The following is a 21,400-nucleotide window of genomic DNA, read 5'->3' on the forward strand; positions in this document are numbered from 1 at the left end:
CACCAATATTTGCACATTGCTCTCTCACCACCCTGCTCCCAGATCACCATTTAGGTCTTAAGTGCCTCTTTCCCAAACCTGTTTGCTCATGTACAGCCCAGTGCATTGCATGGGGCCCTGGGGATCCTTTCCAACTCTACATTTATATGACTCTACTATATGCATGGCTGGAATAAAACCACATTTTAAAGATGTGTATGGTTTTGCAAGCAGCAAAACAGACCCGTCTTTTAACAGTTGAAATAGAAAAGTTTATTTGGGGACCTGTAAACATCCCCTACCAAAAAAAAAAAAAACAATTTCAGAAAACTTGTGAGACACAATGGCAAATCCGTCCTATGTTAGAAGGTGCATTTGAACCCAAGACAAAAGTTAACCCCACAATTCTTCAGCTATGCAGGCAAAGAACACAGACTTAAACCCACACATTTTTACCCTCCCAACACCAAGAAAGCACATGAACTCCCTCCCCACCCTGTCCCTCCCCTCCCAAGCTGCAAGTAGACATCTGCGTTTGGTCCTCCCCACTCGGTTGGAAGCAAGAGTTTGTTTGCTTGTTTTGAAGGGGTTGGGGGGATGGAAGACAAAACACCATCAAACCATCATCAGCTTGGTTTCAAGGGGGAAAAATGGGCCTAAAAGCATGCAGGAGGCTCAAGACTATGAAACGTTTCGTCACATTTCCAGCACCACATTCCAACACCAAAATCGATCCAATGACGCGCTCCGGGAGGCTCTCCCCTTGAAAGAGATCCGTCTGAAGGAAAAGCAACCTTGGGACGTGGGGGCGGCAACAGTTCCATCTGAAGACACAAAACACTATTCACTTGACATGGATGTCAGCTGTGCGGAAAGACGTGTGCAAGAGGAGACCGTGAGCAGACGTGGAACCGGGCAGGTCTGCTGCAGAGACCCAAGGATCCCTTCCAGTGATACAGTCATCCACACGTGCACACACACACACACCATGAGTGTGAGAAGCTTACACAGCTTTCCGATGATACTCCGGAGGTGCAACTTCATAGTCACTCGCACTGAACAGCGTGGAAGAGTTCTTTGCTAGGTACCTGCGGACGTGGAAGGAAGGGGAAGGCAACAGGCTTGAATCTCACATGGAAGCCAAGTGCTTGGGCTTAGTGATATATACATATATACATATATACATATATATATATATATATACATACATATATATATATACACATACATATATATATATATATATATATAGTTGATATCTGCCCCACCCAGTCTTTGGAAGCCTTATAAGAAGCTGTGAAACAGAGGACCTTCTAGGACCAAGGTGAAACTGTAAAACTCCCTTGTTATTTTTGTTGTTAGGTGTTATTAATGTAATATTTTTATAGTACTGAAATGTTGTTTTGCATGTTGTTATATTTACTGTTGTGAGAAAGCGGCATACAAATACCATATTTTCCTGTGTATAAGACGATGCTTTTTGCTTAAAAAAATAAAAGGCAAAAATTGGGTGTCGTCTTATACACGGATAGTGAATGCGGGGGGGGGGATGTGCAATTAACGGCAGCAGCAAGCAGGAGATTGGCAGCGGCGATTGGGCGGGTGATTGGTGACTGCGGCAAGGCCTGCTGGAGATTGGCTGTGGCAACTGGGCAGGCGATTGGCGGTTGCGGCAAGTGGGCGGGTGGGCTGTTGGTGGCGGCGAACAGGCAGACAATTGGCGGCTGCGGCAAGGTGTGTGATTTGCAGTGGCTGTGGGAAGCGATTGGCAGTGGCAGACAGGCGGGTGAGCAATTGGTGGAAGTGACCTCCCCCACCCCCCAAAAAAGCTAAAAAACTTAATTTCTTAATTTTGGGTTAAAAAAAATGGGGGGCGTCTTATAAATGATGGCAGACGGATGGGTTTGGGGAGAGGATCTTGCAAAAGAGTCAAGCTGTCTGAAGAAGTGTGAAGAAACCTCCTGACACTGATAGATGTTTGTTTGGCCCTGTTCCTCCTCAGTTCTTGTTGTGGATGTTACTTTTGCTCTGTCCCATAAGGCCATTGCTTAGTCATCACCCGACTGTAACGCTCTACACATGTGTAAAGCTAAAGTGAGGGAATGCCTCTACATAAGCCTGTTTAATTTATAGGCCTGTGGACTCCACTGCTGTGTTGTTCTGACCAAGCCATCTCAGACATCACAACTGGGTGTGGTTGATTTTAGAAAATCCACAACAGTGTCCAATCTTGGTCTTATTGTGTTAGCTCGGCATTGCAAGGAATGTGGAGACAGGCATACAAAGCCAGCTCACAGCTCCATCACATGTTTCCCCTCAGCCCCACAAGCCCCCCTCTTGCACTATTTTGCAGAACTAGGACAGAAAGCCAGAACACCCCTGGGCTGTGCCTTTAAGCAAGGAGGAAAGGGAAGCTCAACTGCTCACCCAGGCAGACAGAAACCTCTGCACCTACACAGGTACCACTTCAAACTAACTCACACAGAAATCTAGTATGTCAGAGAGAAGGATGCTGGCATCACCTCCTCTCCAAAAACTTTGTTTTTTCATATTCAATTATCTCTTTTTCTCCCCACTTGTGGGAGGAAACATTTCCACCTGCCCATATTAAGTGGCAGAGTTATGTTATGACTTTAGACAGAAGCAGCGCAAATCCTAGCCAATATGTTAATGTGCCAGATTAGGATCTGGGAGGCCAGAGTTCAAATCCCCTCTGGGAGGCCAGAGTTCAAATCCCCACTCAACCTGGGTGACCTTGGGCTGGTCACTTACTCTCAGCCTAACCTACCTCACAGGGTTGTTGTCAGTATAAAATGGGAAGCATGAGAACTATGTAAGCACCATGAGCTCCTTGGAGGGCAGGTGTGATACAAACATAATAAATTAAATTAAATTAAAAATAGAAATTCCCAAATGGCTCACTGCCTGTTGCAGCAAAAACAAGGGGGCTTGTGGCACTCAGAAGGATTTGAATTGGATTCAGAAGCTCTGCAAGTGGGCAGATTGTGTTAGCGGCAAAAGTTTGTGGCACAGCAGTAGACTAGGTCAGATCACTAGGGTGGATCCTTTGAGATTTGGCCCATTAAGGGCTTGCTGTATCTATGCCGCCTCTCAAAAGCCTGAAAAAAATGCCACACTTCTCTAAGGAAATCCATGGAACTAAGAGACCATGGAAGAGGATTTCTAATCCTGTCCCATCATCCATCAACATTTCAGCTTGCCAAGAGATAAAAGCACAGTTCCTTGTATCACGCTAGAAGGAAAAAGAGCCCTGGAGGTGCCCACAACCCCCCATATGCAAAAATATTTGCATGAAACACAAGCTCTCATAAGGACCAAGGTGCCTCTCTCAACTCGGCAGATATCAAACGCGATCCATTGTACATACTTTAGAAAATCGTGCAAGTAGTTCAACAGCAAGGCCAGACTCTTCTCGTCCAAGGGCGTGTAAGCGAGCATGGCTCCGATCCGGACTGTTCAGACGGTAATTTAAGGACAAGGGAGAAGAAAACGTTAAGGGAAGCATTTGCACAATTCATAAAATTCACCCGCTCTATTTCCAGTTGAGTTGTCCAGCCATCACATCATACAGGTCATGACTGCAGCTGCCTTTTGAAAGTGACACATTAGTGATCCTAAGGCAGAGATGAAGTTTCAGGGATGCCTGGAAAGCCTGCTGGGTCAGAAACAAGTGAGGAAGCATTTTGGAACACAGTGAAGAGTAGCACTGAGGGGAACTGAGGGTTATGAAAGGTCCACTTAGTAGGTGCTGCTAACCCCCAATATAGCCTGGGCAGTTTTGTCTAGCACAGTGGCTGGTACCACCCTCCAGGGGTGGCAACATTATCTAGAGGGGTGCTTAGAGGCAAGGGGGTGCTGGAGGTGTAAATGGCTGCCAGGCTTTGAAAAGCTGGTATCAGTGGATTGTGTTCATCCATTTAGTTGAATTAAACTAAATAGTTTCAATTGGATATTGAAAAAATACACTGTCACTGTTTTAAATTTGTTTGTGTTATCTTCCTTAGTGGGTCTTGCAAACTGCTATCCTGAGCAATGCTTTTTATTGAGCAGGGGCCACTGGGGGTGAGTTTATGGAACCAAAGGGGCAGCAGCTCCCCAGAGTCTGAGAACCACTGGTCTAATAGAATGATGCACCAGGATGGGGACCTCGCTGAATATTCTGCAACTCATCCTACACTGCCCACAGTACTAGAAATGATTAAAGGTGGCAAAGGTATTTCGTATCTTGGGGCTGGAGGCTTCCACCCAAGGAGAGCAATGCAGCTCCCAAGGCCTCATTTATGGGGAAATCACACCACATGCTCACTCACATGAACTTCTGCAATGAGGCCACCCTACACCCTGGGCCTCCAATAGCTCTTTGTGTTCAACTCTCAATTTTCCCCAACGTAATTCTTATGTCCGTTATAATTTCCCCCCTGATTCAATAAATTGCTTTGTGCAGCTTTAAGATGGGTTCGAAAACAACATGAATGCTGCACCTGTGAAGGAACAGGACATGCATACCGGAAAGAGACGGCCTCATTTGTCAGCTAAGAAGTGGCTTCCACTGGCATTTAAAAGAACAGCCTCCTCATAAAAGTGCTGCAGCCACATTTGTAAAATGTGGCTGCTCCAAACGTTTCAAACTGCAGCTCCCAGAAACCTCAGGCAGCATGGCTGTGCTCCCATCAGGTCTCAGCATGCTGCCTGGGACTGGTGGGAGTCGCAGTCCAAAGCGACGGTTATCAGGTTGGGAAAAGCCTTTTGTGTCCCACAAACGATGTACATACCAAACAGCCGCAGGAGGTGGGGAGCTCCGTACACCTGTGACATCGGTGCATCAGGGTGGTCCGCTAAGATTTCTGCGTACTGCGGCCTCTCAAATTTATAGAGCAGCTGAGTGCCCAGCATGACGTTGAAGTACTCTTTGATGCCTGCCACGACTTCGTTAACAGCATATTCTCTGGTGCACAGAAAGAAAAATGCAGGGTCAGCAACAGCCAGAACAAGAATTCGTTATTAATTATTATTAATATTTCATTTATACCCCACCCACCTCTCCGGGCGCCACATATAAAAACACAATAAAACATCAAACATTAAAAACTTCCCAATACAGGACTGCCTTCAGATGTCTTCTAAAAGTTGTGTAGTTCTTTATCTCATTGACATCTGAAGGGAGGGCGTTCCACGGGGGGTGGGGGGTGGAAATGGACAAGGCCAACAAACCCTCCTGCTCTGGAAATTCTAGCTGTCACCTCATTTCCTGCTGACCTCCATCTGTGCACATCTGCAGAGTGTTCTCAGCAGCTGGGAACCTCCAATTCCCCCTATCCCTGACTGTGCTGGCAGCTGAAGCCTAACAACATCTGGAGGGCCACAGATATTCTCCACCCCCTGGTGTTATCTGCTCTGCTCTCAGGCTGGCCTTTGCATAAGAACATAAGAAAAGCCTGCTGTTCCCCAGCATCCTGTTCTCACAGTGGCCAACCAGATGCCTGTGGGAACCAAGCTACAGACCGTCGGGCATGGACATCATCCCATCCCCTTTATACTTATCTTATTATCTTAGCAATAAGCAGTTTGTGGGGGGCATGTGTAAGTGCATGCATAAAATAATGATCCTGCAGGCAGGGCTATTGCTTTTTAAAAAATTAAAGAGCACCTAGAATTTTTTTCGACACTGCACAAATTATCTTTTCTCATGGTAGGGGGCTTCAACACTCCTAAGGAAGCTGCCTTGACTGGCACAGCCTCCTGGCCTTCACGGCAACCTTGAAACTAGGCAGTCACATTCTGGACTAACTTTTTTGCTCAAAGCATGATTCTGGTGACACTGCGATTGGCGTATTACCACGCTTTTGCCATGATTGGGCTATTGCCAGATCAAGGCTGGGTTGGGTCCAGTTGGCCTCTTCAGCACAGCAGAGAGAGCTTGTTCGGATGGCCTCAGAGTGTTACAAATTCAGTTGTGTCCTGGAATGCTCCAGGAAATGTTTCAGGATATTACAGTGGGGTAAACTCTATAAAATCCCTTTGTGGATAAATGGAGTCAGGCGTTCAATGGGTCAATTGACCAGGGTCGCTTCCTGGCACCCTCTTCCTCCAGGTTCACACAAAGCAAGCCCCCAAATACTTCACCTGAAACAGGGCTGGTGGAGAAGAGAACTACTGAATTGGGTTGTAAGATTACTTGAGGCATGGCTGCAAAAAAACCCAAAACCCTCATGTTGAATTTGAGCCAAGCTTCCTGCAGGACTGGAAGGGGATATTCAAGATAGTGTGTTTATATTTCTTTTTCTTGTTCTAAGCTGCTTTGAACAGCTGTGCACCACATACATGTCTCATGCAAATAGAGCCAGTGCGGCAAAACAGTTGGGTATCAAACTAGGACCTGTAAGAGCAGGGTTCGAATTCCCCACTCAGACATGAAGCTGACAGGGTGCCCTTGAGCCAGCCACAAGGTTGTTGTGGGAATTAAATGGCCGGGGGGGGGCAGCAAGTAGAACCATATATACCACCTTGGGCTCCTTGGAAGAAAAGAGGGTATATAAATGTAATAAATAAACAAACAAAGAGAGTTTGAGGTCAGCCTCCTCATATCAAAGGACCAATACTTTTGGCTAGAGATACTCCACAATGGGCCCTTCTGATGCGTCCCCACAACGCCCCCTCCTCACTTGTTATCAGTGTTCCCTCGCGACTTCTTGTAGTTTGCGTAGTCCTCCAAAATGGAGTCAACGTTCTTCTTGGCAGGAAGGTAGAAGAGCTACGGAAGAAAGCGAGAGGCGCCTAAGCCAGAACAAAAAAGACTGGAGACAGGAGAGAGGTGCAACTCCATGGAACCTCTTTTTTCAAATTGGAAGAAACTTGCACCTCCTTTGCAACCACAAGACGGCAAGGCTGAAAGTAGCTAACTAGCCTACAAGGGAAAACCCCACTATGGTCTTTAGAAGTATAATCTGCGGGAGCCATCAAGGGCCACCAGGTTTTCCACCTGCCTTTCCGCAACCCGCTGCCTGGGACCTTGTAACGCAGAGATGCTTCTTACATAGATGTCAACGTTTCCCTTTTTTAAAGGGAAATTTCCTTATTCCAAATAGGATTCCTCGCAAGAAAAGGGAAAAGTTGACAGCTATGCTTAAGTATTCTTGCCTTCTCTTAATATTTCTGTAGGGAATGTTCTTTGCCTTTTTGGAAGGTGCATGGATGTGTTCAGTTTGTAATACTGCTGAAATGTTTTGAAATTCTAACAATTGTACTTGCATTATTGTATTTTTATGTGTTGATTTAGTCTTGGGAGCCTTTTTGGCTGAAAGGCAGCTTACAAACAAACAATAATATCAAATTACCTAACAACCAACTCAGGTTACTGCAGGTGCTTAAAAATAAGCAGTCCATTTAGTAACACAATTTCAGAGTTACCTGCTTTTGCCGGGTGATCAAATCCCAGTCATCCACAAGCCACGGTTTCAGCTCCTCGGGTATTTTTACCTTGACTTCAACCCTGTTCATAAAAGTCTCCTCCTGAAGAATAAAAGACACAAAACCTGCATTCGGATACTGGCACCAAGCAAAGCACATTGGCAAAAGAACAGAAAAGGGCATTTATTTATTATTTTTTACAGTGTATCAGTGAATTTAACAATATTGCATCTCTGTATTCAGAGATGTCCTCACTAGCAAGATCCAAGGAACCGAGAACAGACCTTGGCACTGTGACGTCAAGACACAACCATTCAGAAGCCTGCGCAAGGAAGAAAACCTCAATTGTCTATTGCCAGCCCTATAGGGAGGGCTGCCAAGTGTTTCTTGTGGTTCCATGAAGACACTTACAAAGTTTCAAGGAGCCGCAAAATATGTTCATTGCTACTCAATACAAGCATTCACGTATTCCCACAAGCTGCGTTTCTTATTTGTTTCATAAAATTTATACACTTCTTGATTGTAAAAAAGAAAAGAAACCACGTATCAAAGCAGTTTACAAAAATATAAAACGATCAAGAAAAATTAGCAGCAATAATTTAAGACTTTTGAAAAGTTTAAATAACAATTGACTAAAATCAGATTAAAATTCACACCAGCATTCAACTTATCTATGTAGGTTTGTCTAAGCAAAAATGTTTTTAACGCACGTTGAAACAGTACAGTGAAGGCACCAGCCTAGTGTCAATTCGCAGGGAGTTCCATAGTGCAGCGGCGTAGCGTGGGTTGTCAGCACCCGGGGCAAGGCAAGTAATTTGCGCCCCCTAACCCGGGGCAAGGCAAGTAATTTGCGCCCCCTAACCCTACAAATCTATGCCTATGAATGATGGTCCCTCTCTCTCTCTCTTTCTCATATTCCAATTGATTCCCATTTCCGCCGATCGATCCCCGAAGCTCTCACCCAGCGAAATTCGTGCGTAATTACGCTTCGCCATCCCTAATCCTGCCGCTTCCACCGGGAAATCATGACGGTGCGTTTCTCCTCTCCAAACTTTCCCCGGCCCTTTGCTGGCCGGCGCAGCCCTTTTGGCTACGAGCTCCCCTCCTTCTCTGCCCGCTTCCGACCCCACCTCCCCATCCAGCCTCCCTACCTCCTGAAAAAAGGCGCCGGCGCCGAGCAGGACACCCCCGCGGCCATCGGAGAGAGGCGGGGCCGAGGGAGGCATGCCAATGGGCGAGGCGGGGGTAGGTGGCCACAGGGGTGGGCGCTGCCGCAGTCCTCGGGTGGGCAAGGTAGGAGCAGGCGGAGGCTGGCCGGCCGCTCTGACAATAGGGGCGGGCCGAGGGCACGACGTGGCTGGGCCCTCTGGACTCGCGCCCCCCCAGATGTTGCGCCCGGTGCGGCCGGCACCCCTGGCACCCCCCACGCTACGCCACTGCCATAGTGTAAGTCATGCCGCACTAAAAGAGTCTTTACAAATGTGGAACATGTATTACGTGGCACCTGTAACAGCAGCAGTTCCACTGATCGAAGCAGTAAATTGGGCATATATGGTGTATTGAGATATTGCTGGTAAATTGGTCCCAAGTTGTTAAGGGCTTTGAATACTAACACCTTGAACTTGGCCTGGTAGTAAATTGGCAACCAGTGCAGATCTCTGAGCACAGGTGTTATATGCAGACAAGGCCTCACTCATGTCAGCAGTCGTGCTGCAGCTTCCAGATCAAGGGCAAAATAAATCCCACGCAGAGTGACTTGCAGTAATCCAATACTGAAGTAAGGGATTTGAAAAAAATATATTATTGCCATCTATCCCCCTTCCTTGTGAAGTTGCCCAAAGGCTGAGATGGATCCAAAACATCTTGGACATTCTTTGCTTTTTAAGACTTGCAAACTCTTATAACTGTGTAATGGCTGCAACCCAACAAGGGGAACTCTACCTAGAGTCCCAGAAAGTCCAAAATACTTACACTTTCAACAGTGGGATCTACACGAGCCCTTTTCTTCCTGGGAGGCTGAGGGTTTTCATTAGTGCTGCTGCCTTCACCGATTCCAGGAGCTACACAAACAGGCAAGGGAATCACTGTTGTGGTTTTAGCTAAATGTTTTACACAGGTGGCAGTTCACACACAACACACACTCGCGGGAGGAGTCTACTGGACAGAACTAGAAATCAGACACACACACACTGCACCCCAATGTTGTGGCAGCCCCTTTAAAATAGTCACTGGGATCCCGGATGCAAACCCCATTTTTTAAGTTGCTCAGCATTGCTAAGAACTGCTTCGGGGGTAGCTCCAATGTCTTGAGTTAATTAAACTGATTACAAACTTTTTGATTGGCTTAAAGATGCATCCAATTGATTGGGAAATGCTTTTTAAGAAGTGTTACATTAAAACTTTCAATACTAGCAGGCACTAAAAAAGACTTTCCCTCTCTTATGTATGAGGGAAGACCCCTGCTTGAAGAAAACCTTTTTTTCAAAAAATAAATAAAAAATAATAAAGTAACTATTCTTTCATTCAGGGCAGGCCATATTCAAAAGTCTAGACATGCAGATTTAATCTGGTAGCTGATCAAAACTCAACTAAGACTTCTAGGGCTGCCACCTGATTAGAGTAGTTTTTATCGCTCAATGCAATTAACTGCTTTTTTCTCCTCCCCCCCCCTTTTTTTAAGATACCTATATAAAAAAATTTCAAGTTCTAGCAGGATGTGCATTATAGTAGGGCTGCCTTTTAACGCTTGTTCATATTTATGTAGAGTGGGCAGCTTTGAATAAACTACTGCATCAAAATAACAACAGCAGATTTAAAAATTGCCTCCAAGTAACTAATTGAAAGTGCTACTGCTGCTGCACCCGGATTCTAGGAGCTTCGATTTTGGAGCCAACACACTGGGAGGGCCATCTTTTCCTTAACCCTTTTTGCTCTTACAAAAGTAAGGTGGGGCCGGGGGAGAAATGTTGGCGAAACATTGAAAATCTAGAAGAACGTCATGCTAGATAAGAGTGGGCAACTCAAAAGAGGTGCTCTTACTTTTCTGTTTGTTCTTTTTGGTCTTCCTGCCAAAGGGAAAAGAGACACTGTTATTGCACATGCAAAGCAAGTATAACACCAGCATTTTTTTTTTTAAAAAAAAGTTCCTTCTTCTAAGCCCAATCACTTGATCGGTAAGGGACTGACCAAGCCACAAAGCGAAAGGCCCAGTGTTGAAAGGAACGTCATCCATGCAGGATAATTCAAGGTGCTTAGGCCTAATACGGAAAGGACAGGATTTGACTTTTGTAGAAGCTGCTTTCCCAGCATTTGCTAAAATAAAGGAAAAGCTACGTGCTTTAAATTTTCCGCAAAGCTAGTATCCTTCCCCCGTGACCAGCCATACCTGCAGCTGCAAAGCACACCAGAAATGTACACTGCCTTTAAAAAAATAAGGTGTAGTAGCAGCCTCTTTCACCCCACCCTAATAGTTGGAAGCATGGCAGACCAGCCAACCACCTGCCTTCATGATTTATAAAAGCACAGCTGCAATTCTCATCAACATCTGAAAAGGTTAGATCACTGCAGTGTATTACACATGGGGCTTCCTCTGAAGACAGTTCAGAGACCTCAGATAGCGCAGAATTCAGCAGCTAGGTAGCTCACTGGGGCAAGACAGACTGAGCATATAACTATAACCCTGGCCCAACTGCATTGCCTGCCAGTTAGTTTCTGGGCCCAATTCAAAGTGCTATCTTGATCTATGAAGCCTTAAACAGCTCAGGACCACAATATCTCAAGGACCACCTCCACCCATAAGGACCAACCCAGATCTTGTGATCATCATCCGAGGCTCTTCTTTGGGTGCCTCCACCACAAGAGGTCTGGAGGGTGGCAACAGGAGAACAGGCCTTTTCTGCGGTGTCTCCCTGTTTGTGAAATGCTCTCCCCATGGACGCCCGCCTGGCACCCTCATTACATATGTTTAGGCACCAGGCAAGAAAATTCCTCTTCTCCCAGGCCTTTCGCTAATTAAACAATCTATGGCCTTTTAAATTTGGGGGGCAGGGAGTCATTCTTTTGTTTGTTATAATAACATAATACTATGTTATGTATTTCCATGTTTTTATACTGTAAATCCTATGATCCTTGGATGAAGGGCGGTATATAAATTTAATAATAAGTGGAATATGCGTATGCAGCATCTGAAAATCAAATCTGGACATCATGAGTGACCGGAGGAAGTACAAAAAGGAGCGATCGACCAAGATGGTGGAAGTCTGATGCATTAAGAACTGCATAAATCGTTATTCTACCAGCTATCTCCAGGGAGGATATTCCATTACAGTGGTACTTCAGTCTACGAACAGTCCTGTTAACAAACTATTCGGGCAAGAAACTCCGCAAAACCGGAAGGAGGTGTTCCGGCTAGCAAACTTTGCCTTGGAAGACCAACAGTGGAAGGGCACCAGCGGCAGGAGGCCTCAGTAGGGAAAGCGCACCTCGGTTTAAGAACGCTTTGGTTTAAGAACGGACTTCCATAACAAATTAAGTTCGTAGACCGAGGTACCACTGTAGTCACATAATATGCCTATACATCATTTTTCAGAGAGAGAGAAACTTATAAATCTACACAAAGCAAGGAAATCTGGATTTCAGGATGAAGATCCTGGCGTGACAATCCATCCTTAACTCACCGCGTCGATATTGCAGGGGTCTCCAAACCGCAAACTGTATGCGCTCCATCTCGTCTGAAAAATCTAGGCACAATGGGGGTTGAGTTAAGGAGAGAGTGTCAGACCCGACACATGGAACCTTTAAGAGAATGCACTTCAGTTCAGCTGGAAAAGGCAAGACAGCTTTTAGAGGAAGTTAAAGCCCCATTCGACAAGTGTCTGGAGGGTGGGAAGCCTACCGGGGCTGACATCTTCCTCCTACCTTGAATGCTATTTTGTCATATCTGGGCTCTGTTATGTACACTATTCATCCATCCATGGAAGCAACACAAGGTTGAGCCCAGGCTTACGCAGATCATTGGTGTTATTTTCTCAGAGGACACTCGGAGAAGCCAGCAGGCCCCCCTCCTGAGATGGACAAGGTTGGTTTCCTTCAAAAAGCTAGCTGCATATCTCACCACTTGCTCACTTAAGACTGCTCAACACTAAGTGAAAGAGCTGGGCTCAAAAACTCCTGCAATATTGTAGAAGCCATGACTGCCTAAGGAACGCCTATTGGACCATTCAAAGCCCAGCCTCTTGGAAATGGTGGCAAGCTCGTTTCCCATCACGGTTCTTCATTGGAAGGCAGCTTCCTCAGCACTAAAGTTACATTTTCCAAAGCAACATTCCACATGTGCCAACAGTACAGTTTTAAGCTTTGGAAATATGCTTGCTAAGATCTTCAAGGCCAAAAGATTGTGAAGGAAAGCCTTTAAAAGAAAAAAGAATAAAGCAGACAAAATAGTTTCTTACACTTCAACATTTTTCTGCTGGAGTCCGGACGTTTTTTTCCCTGGTGCGGCCCCTCTCATCTTTCCTTCTGCATACTGTTCCCTTTGAAAAAAAGAGTCATCAAAACAGGACTTAATTAGAGGCATCTCTATGCCTCTATAGCCACAGCTGAGCACCTTCACCATCACATCAAGAAACCTTAAGAGGAAAGGAATTTGAAAAGGGTCCCAATGTACCAGTTGAAGACGAATGCTTTAGAGCAGCCTTCCGCAAACTGCTGTCTTCCAGATGTTCTTATTCTGCTGCTCTGAGACTTCTTTTGTAAAAATGAACTCAGAAATGTAATGTTTTGGACTACAATTCCAATCAGTCTCCACCAGCCCATCTGAAGGGCAACAGGTTGGTGAAGGCTGCTTTAGAGCAGTGTTCTTCAACCTTGGGCCCACAGATGTTTTTGGATTACAACTCCCAGGCAGCAAGGTTGAAGAACACTGTGCTAGAGGATCCATGAGAGCAAAATGCCACCACCCTGGGAACCCTGGTGGGTAAGAAATATGCAAAATAAATATGCTAAATAAAAATATTTTATTTATCAATGCTAGGGGTAACCTTCAATACTCTTGTGGATAAACAGAAGTATCTCTGCAACAGAAGCCCTGCCTATCTTGCTATTCTTAACTGCCAGTGCAACCAGTTAAAATTTAACATTGGGAATGTCCCTAAGTATTGCACTGAAACTGTGGCATCCTGGTCTGTTTCTCTTGGCCTGACAGTGCCCATGCTGCAGTTTTTTCCAACAGTGTTATATGTTTATATCTACCCGCAGAGAATGTGAGCTCCATCCAGTACGTAGTTCATGACAACACAGAAGGCATTTCATAGTGCATGTTTAAAGCAATTTGGGGGTAAGTAGATTATAGCTCCAAAGAGCTCTCCTGCTTGAGCAATGAGAGAGAAGGGCACCTTCTCCCATACTAGGTGAAGTGAGTTCTACAAAATTCACACACACATAAAATCCATATAATACATATTCAGGCTGCAGGGGAGAGACTGTGCTGAACCCTCAAGGGGCTGCCTTTCCCATTTGTCCTGCCCTCCGCACCTCAGCCTGCAAGGAGAAGCAGCTCCCCAAGAATTTACTGCTGCTCTCTCTGCTATCTTTGGGGGCACACCCCTTTCCCTTTTGGCAGAGGCAATACAGTGGTGCCTCGCAAGACGAAAAGAATCCCTTCCGCGATTCTCTTCGTCTAGCGGTTTTTTCGCCTTGCGAAGCAAGCCCATTGACAGCTTAGCAGATTAGCGCTACAGCAGTCTAGCAGCTTTTCGCGATCAGCTGTTAAGCGGCTTATCAGCGGAACAGCTGATAAGCGGCTTAGCGGCTTAGGAAAAGGGGGGGGGAGCGAAAAAAACCCGCGGGGACTCGCAAGATTTTTTCGTCTTGCGAAGCAATCCCATAGGGAAATTCGTTTTGCGAAGCGCCTCCAAAACGGAAAACCCTTTCGTCTAGCGGGTTTTCCGTCTTGCGAGGCATTCGTCTTGCGGGGCACCACTGTAACGTATTCATCTTTTAATCTTTTAAAAAGGTTTGCTGTTTTAAGTTTGTGTTACATTGCAAAGGCCAAAGGTTCCCCACACCTTTCTTACACAAGAATACAGAGACCCCTGTAAAAAAACCCAAACCCTTAATAATAATAATAATAATAATAATAATAATAATAATAATAATTTATTATTTATACCCCGCCCACTCTGGGCGGCTCCCAATCAAGTATTAAAAACAATACAGCATTAAATATTAAAAACTTCCCTGAACAGGGCTGCCTTCAGATGTCTTTTTATACACTTATTATACACTGGCCTGGCTTAGTTCCTCCATTACTAGGTAATACTCACTGATTGGCCTTTTGAAGTTCTTTCTGCTTTTGCAGATTGGTGTCCACGTATTTGAGCACTCTGCTTTCTGGAACCCATTCATCCCAGCTGCAAGGCAAGGGAAGAGTTTTCAGGGGCTACGTAACAAGAAGCCCACTGCCTAGCTGTTAATTCAGCGGCTTCACAGAAAACCAATGAACTTCATCCATTTATTTAAAAAAATTTATAGGCAGCTATTTATAAAAACTTTGCTTTTCCGACTTGCAGCCCTGCCTAACACAGGGTTACAGGCACAAGCGTGTGGATTTCTCCTAAGTTTCGGAATCCAGGTATTCAATCAATTCCTGTAGAAGAAAGAATCATTGTACTAGCTGTTGTTGTTTTCATTAAGAAGCACTTTAATATTAGCTGAAAACTACATTCCTGGAGAAAGTTTAGGAACGCCTTCTGATTGGGCGACAGGATTATGACCTCATGGCTTACCATCCCCAGCTATTACTGATCAATTTGCAGCTTATTCTGTGGGGGTTTTCACATACACACCCACAGGCTTTTTCAATTGCTTTGTTGCCACCGATCAGGCCACCGAAACCTGCCAAGACTTCCACTGTGCCTCTCCTGCCCAATCCGTTGTCACTTCTTGCAGGCCACAAAAACCTTGCTTTGGCACAGCAGGCCTTTTGAGGCAGGCACAGGCTTTACTTTAGTGGGAGCTTATTGAGGGAGGACACGTAAGTTACTCCCTTTCTCCACAACCACCTTGGGAGTGTGTGTGGAGTGGCTGAGAATAGATAGCAGATAGCAGCCTTCAGGGAGGACTGTTAGATTTGAGTAAAAAGAGCGGGTGTAGTTGGATGCCTTGATTGTGGCCCACACTGCTGGGAGAGCACCACATGGGAGGAAAGCAGGAGGGTGCCCTGTATCTGTGGGCAGATCAAGGCTCCTTTTTTATCAGCTTAAACCTGGCAGAGAGGAGAGAAGCCTTCAACTTAGAAAATTTCGGTTAATATTTCCATAGAATAACTAGTTAAACTTGGGGCACTACTTGAATTTAGACAGTGGTTTCTTTTTATTCCTTTTTCTCCTTTCTGGTAAATTATCAATGTCTGCAGCAGGAACCATAATCGCTACTTAGCATGTAATTTATCTTTTTCCTATACTGGTGCCACCCAAATGTTTAGAACTTTAGCTCCCGTCAGGCCCAGCCAGCACAATTGTGCTCCCACCAGCCCTAGCGTCATACAGTCATGTTGCCTGGGTTGATGGGAGTTGTAGTCTGAAACATCTGCAGGATGCCAGAATGGGGAAAGCAGATGTGAATGAATGCAATTATAGCTATGACACTGAAATTAGAGCCTTAGGAGAAATCCCCATTTCACATTCTGACTCACACCACCTGTAACTGTTTCTCCAGCAAGAGGTGAAGAGCAAAGAGCCTTCAATAATTCACAAAGCTGTGTTGCCTGGGGTTTTTTTGCTCAAAAGCCTCATGATTGTGGCAGTGAGAAGACAAGGTTGACTTATGGGTTCAACACTATTATTATTTTACTAATCTTGAAACTTCAAGCACATCTGAGATCATTGCAATAAAATAATCAATACACAAAAAATATAAACACATAAGAAAGCTAAACAAAATGTGTGTGTGTGTGAATAAAACAGATCAACTGAAGTAAAACTTAGAAAAATAAAATAGGCACCAAAAAGATACCAAAGCAGGTGCCAGATATTCCTCTCTGGGAAAAGCATTCTAAAGTCACCACCACAGAGAAGGCCCTTTCCCCTGAAACCACAATATGTCAGAAAAATCTAGAGAAGAGCCTCTTCTGCAGATCTCAATGTACTGGCAAGTATATGTGAACCCATGCAATTTTCCAGGTATCCTGGTCCTAAGCCATGATGGGTCTTAAAAATCAAAACCAGCACTTTGAGCTGGGCCCAGAAATAACTGACAGGGAGCTGGTCATGTTGGTGAAATGCTGGCATCACAACAGCTGTCCTCAGTTGCTCATCTAGAAGCCATATCCCTGAACTAACTGTAGTTACCAAAACACCTTCAGGAGAGCTACACACATAGTGTGTTTCGGCAGCCTAGCCCAAAGGATGACTGAGGACAGGCTGCCATCTGCTTTGGCTGGAAATACCAGGAGTGAAATCCTGCAAGGATGCTGCACATATTTAGTACTGTCCCAACTTTCTGACCTTAAACATTAGTTTAAGTTGCCAGAAAAATGAAGGAACTTTAACCATTGCTGTTCATTGTATATTAATTTTTTTGGTTTTAATAATGGTTTTGTTATGATGGTGGCTATTTGATTGCCACTGTCACAAGCCATCCTGTGCTCAATTTTGGAGAAAGAGTAGGATAAACACAGGGTTTTTTTGTTTTCTGTTATCGTTACTTTAAAATAAATACTCACTTCTTATTCCAACCACTGTAATGTATGAAGTATTTCACCTGTTTGTCCTTTATAGCAACCTTTACACACTAGAAGGAGGAAGAAGAAAGTCTGTCAACAACTTAGCAAGTCCACATGCAATTCAGAGACTTTTATGCCACTCTGGGCCAGATTAACAGTTCTTAGGCAGCCTACAGGGTATTTAATTGCCCCAGCCAAATCGGGTCCCTTGCTGTGGCAAGATGTTCTGGGAGTTTCCCAGCATGCAAAGTGCGAGCCCATCCTGCTCCTTGCAGCTGGGGACACAGTGGCTGCCCAGAGGGCACAATGTCCCCAGTCACTCGCCACACAGGCTGCCTCTCTTAGCATGAGGAATACGATACCATCAGTACTGCAGAAGGACTTCAAAAGGAAGGCAGGATGGAGCGGACCAGAGAAAGGGAGCCGGGCTGCTTGTGGCTGCTGTGTTTGCACAGGCTTGCTTCTGTGCGAGAATGCTGGCAGAGGAAAGCACGGTATGTGAATCAGGCCCTTTGGCTCTGGAGCCCCAGAGCAGGTTTTTTTGTTTTGTTTTGTTTTGTTTTGCACAGCGCACGCGTCCCCCACCACCACCCCTTAAATCCAGCACTGCCGTGGGTGGGTTAACGTCGTCTGCCACAGCAAACTACAGCCAACATACCTTTGCTTCGTAAAGAAGAGGTCCATGGAAACACAGCACCCGTTCACCTGTGAGAAAATTTCCATTTAGTAGGAAAAGCAGGCCTAGACGCACACGCACCACACAAACACTGAATAATATCATCATCACACTGAAATGAAGATGCAAGGATCCGTTAACGTTCATCTTACTATTTCAGCTCCTCGTAAGAGCTTGGGCCAAGGTAAGCAGAGCTGAACCACAATTTTGCTCAAACTGGACTTCCCATCCACCAACCCAAATAAACACGCATGTTCAAAAGCTGGTGTTTCTGTTGACGAGTGCAGAAAGGGCTTCCAAGGCAACATATTTTTGCTTTCAAAGTTGAACGATAAGACACACAGAAAAATCAGAGGATTTTTCATCTGTGCCTTTGAAGCAATGCAACTTCCTCATCAGAGATTTGAGTTGCACAAGATGCCAACGCCACCCTCTGTGTGTGTGCGCGCACACACGGATGTCCTCATTTTCATGTTGAAATGCACAGAGTACCAAACCGTCAAGTAGCAATCTGCCTCCCTATAAGCTAAGAGGAAGACTTATTTGAGCATTGCTAATTAGGGGTGTCCAGACTCCAGGACCTACCACAGAGAATGCCAAAGGGGCTGATCCTGTCCCACACCGAAAGAGATGGCACAGGATGTCATATGCCCACCAGTGCTCAACCGACATGGGCTAGCAACTATTGTGCCAGGCCACGCGATGGAGCTCTGGTGCCCACAGGACAGGGTGAAAGCCTCTGAGCAGGATGAGGGCATTTGCAGGCAGAAAGAGGAGAGTCTGGCTGCAGCAGCTGGGCCAGCTGCCCAAAGGGGGTCCACCGCCTAGCCCACCACCCTCCTCTCACAGTGGCCAACCAGGTGCCCCTAGTAGGAAGCCTTGAAGGCAGTAGGACCCCCAACAGGGCAGAAGCAGCTCTCCCTGCCACAGGGATCCAGGAGCATCACTGCCTCCTACTGGGGGGGGGGGGGTTCGGACATAGCCGTCGTGGCTAGTAGCCATTATGACGAGTGGCCATTATGACTAGTAGGCAATGAAAGACAAATTCAGGTGTGTGTTTGGCTCACTCTCCTCGGCCTGACCCAGCAACCAGGGTCTTCCTCAGAGGAAGGCTGAGCCGCAAGACGCAGACAGGGGAGGGGGGGAACACCCCCTACTAGCTCCCTCTCCCCCCTCCTGAGGAGTGGGGAGGGGGAGACAAAGAGAAGAACCCGAGGGGCCGTTTTGCTGCGGGGAAAACGGGCTCCTGTGCATGCACTGCCTGCCTGCCTGGGGTGGGGCGGGGGAGGCAGAGAGGCCGCCGCCGCCCCCCGCTCTGGGCGCCCCCTCCTCTCCCCTGCCCTTCGCGGCTGGAGGTCCGTGGTTGGGGGTCTCCGGCAGGGCACCCCCTCCGTCCCCGGCTCGACCCTCCCTCCTGCCGCTGCTCACCCTCTTGGAATTTGGGTTTGGGGTCCTGCTTGGGCGCCATTTATAAGCGACTCCTCCGCCTCCCCCTCCCCGCGGGGGCTCCTCAGCTGCGTCGCCGCATTATGGCAAGAGGAGGGGAGCCTCCGCTACGGCGCATGCGCGCGCACGGGATCTCTCCACGCCTGGCTCTTCCTCCTCTCCCGGGGCATGCTGGGTTTTGTAGTCTTCGGCGGCGGCTCCTCCTGCTTCCCGTCTCGTCGCCGCTGCGCCTGCCTGCCTGTCACATGAGCTGCTAAAACAAACCTCCTTTTTAATTAGCCAATGGGCAAAAGAGGCGCGCTCAACTTGGGGCTCGAACCCACGACCTTGGTATTAAGAGTCCCATGCTCTACCGACTGAGCTAGCCAGGCATTAGCACAAGTTCTTCAGCCTGGAATACTCCTGCCTGCAACCCCTGATGCTGCTGTCTAGCTTCAAGCATGCGGCAATGTTGGTCATCAGGCAGGTGATGCTTTCACTGTTTTCAGCTTAAACATTTTTCCTTAGACATCCCTGTCCAGATGATCAGAAAGTTGATTCAAGTTTTGATCTATTCTTAGTCTATAGTCTATCGTCAGTCTCACTTTTAGAAAGTCTTAAATTGTTGTTATTTTGTCTTAGTGATACTTGAATTGTTTTATCTTTTTTTTACCCCCACTGAGGATTATGAATTTATTAATTTTTTTACAGTGAAGCAGTGTCTAAGTTTTATGAAATAAATAAAATCTCTGGAAGCTCTGGGGCCAGGATCTGGGAGAGGTTTCCCAACTGGCCAGCCAGGTACCCCACATAATCTTGGGGGGGGGAGTAGGGTCAGAGTTTATATAAATATGTCTATATTTGACAACAGGTTTAAACACAACATGTATTTTATTCATTTATTAAGGGTTGTATCCTATGCTAGTTCCACCTAGAATAGACCTCATTGTCGTTAGTGAACCTGACTCTCTTAGGTTCATTAATTTACTGGGTCTACTCTGGGCTAGTGCTGGCCACAACCCACAATTTCCTTTCCACACAACAATTGGAGCTGCCCACTCATCTACCCCACCTTCCCACACCCCAGATTCAGGAGCAGGTACATCAAAAGCCTTTTTCCTCCATCATTGCATCTGCCAGTCAGGAGAGGGGTTTGTTGGGACTGGGCTGAAAGACCAGCCTCAGAAAGCCCTACCTACCCACAACTGCAGCCTTTCAATCATGCTTTAGCAGAGAGAGGGAGGTGGGGCCACCGGGCCACCTCACCAGCACAGCAGAAACACCACTATCATCTTCTCCTCCAAATTTTATCATTCCAACTCTTGTGGTTGCAATAACTCTGCAACTAAAAAAACCACGTGCCTGAGCTTGCTTTTTTCCTCCTCCCTCCCAACCCTTTTCCCTTTCGTGTCATGACTTTTAGACTTCAAGCCAGCAAGCAGTCTTGTATGTTGCTCTGAGAGCTTTTTTAAGCTGAAAAGCAAGGTTTAAAATGCTTTGAATATGTATAAATAAATAAATAAATAAATAAATAAATCTAGGTAGAATGGGACTTCAGAACTCCCACCCACCCACCCACCCTACCCCACTTGGAGGCATGGAGCTGTCCATAGTGCTGGTTCTGATGCTGCCACCTAAAGGGGGAAAGGCAAAAGGGCAGAGATCCCATTCTGATCCAGGGGTGCTGAGGCAGTGGAGATAAATGTCCCATGCTGAGGATTTCTTGTCAGGACTATAGGATTCCCTTCCCATTCCAGGCACCAAGTCTCTGAGGAGTCCTTGCACATAGAGAGGTGTGCAATTTGGCTGCTTCCTTCTCAGGATGCCAACTAGGGAAAAGGTAGGGTGTTGTGATGCCAACCTTGAACAGAGCAGCTGGCTTTCATTTTTCCATTGTGACACTGACTACAAAGGGTAAAAGTAAAGGGACCCCTGACCATTAGGTCTAGTCGTGGCCAACTCTGGGGTTGCGGCGCTCATCTCGCTTTACTGGCCGAGGGAGCCGGCGTACAGCTTCCGGGTCATGTGGCCAGCATGACTAAGCGGCTTCTGGCGAACCAGAGCAGCGCACGGAAACGCCGTTTACCTTCCCGCCAGAGCGGTACCTATTTATCTACTTGCACTTTGACGTGCTTTCAAACTGCTAGGTGGGCAGGAGCTGGGACTGAGCA

The 21,400-nt window shown here is 46.3% G+C and overlaps 1 protein-coding gene across 4 annotated transcripts; it reads right to left on the reverse strand.

Moving 5' to 3' along the window:
- Positions 1-228: 228 nt before the first annotated feature.
- On the reverse strand, positions 229-19,361 carry MORF4L1 (mortality factor 4 like 1). Of its 4 annotated transcripts, XM_053365221.1 has the most exons (14): positions 19,233-19,286; positions 17,787-17,833; positions 17,491-17,604; positions 17,129-17,196; positions 14,730-14,816; positions 12,858-12,938; positions 12,084-12,146; positions 10,447-10,472; positions 9,379-9,491; positions 7,408-7,509; positions 6,663-6,751; positions 4,773-4,945; positions 3,368-3,452; positions 229-1,067 (listed from the first exon to the last, which is right to left on the reverse strand). In XM_053365221.1, the coding sequence occupies exons 3-14, from the start codon at positions 17,491-17,493 to the stop codon at positions 983-985; spliced, it is 975 nt and encodes a 324-aa protein (XP_053221196.1). In that variant the 5' UTR covers positions 17,494-17,604; positions 17,787-17,833; positions 19,233-19,286; the 3' UTR covers positions 229-982. The 4 variants fall into 4 exon arrangements, with proteins under 4 accessions (XP_053221196.1, XP_053221194.1, XP_053221195.1 ...); XM_053365219.1 differs by lacking the exon at positions 17,491-17,604 and having other exon boundaries at positions 19,233-19,361; XM_053365220.1 differs by lacking the exon at positions 17,491-17,604 and having other exon boundaries at positions 9,379-9,467; positions 19,233-19,360.
- Between the last annotated feature and the right edge of the window lie 2,039 nt (positions 19,362-21,400).

This window comes from Podarcis raffonei, chromosome 14 (assembly GCF_027172205.1).
Source record: "Podarcis raffonei isolate rPodRaf1 chromosome 14, rPodRaf1.pri, whole genome shotgun sequence".
In the NCBI taxonomy this organism is placed as follows: domain Eukaryota; kingdom Metazoa; phylum Chordata; class Lepidosauria; order Squamata; family Lacertidae; genus Podarcis; species Podarcis raffonei.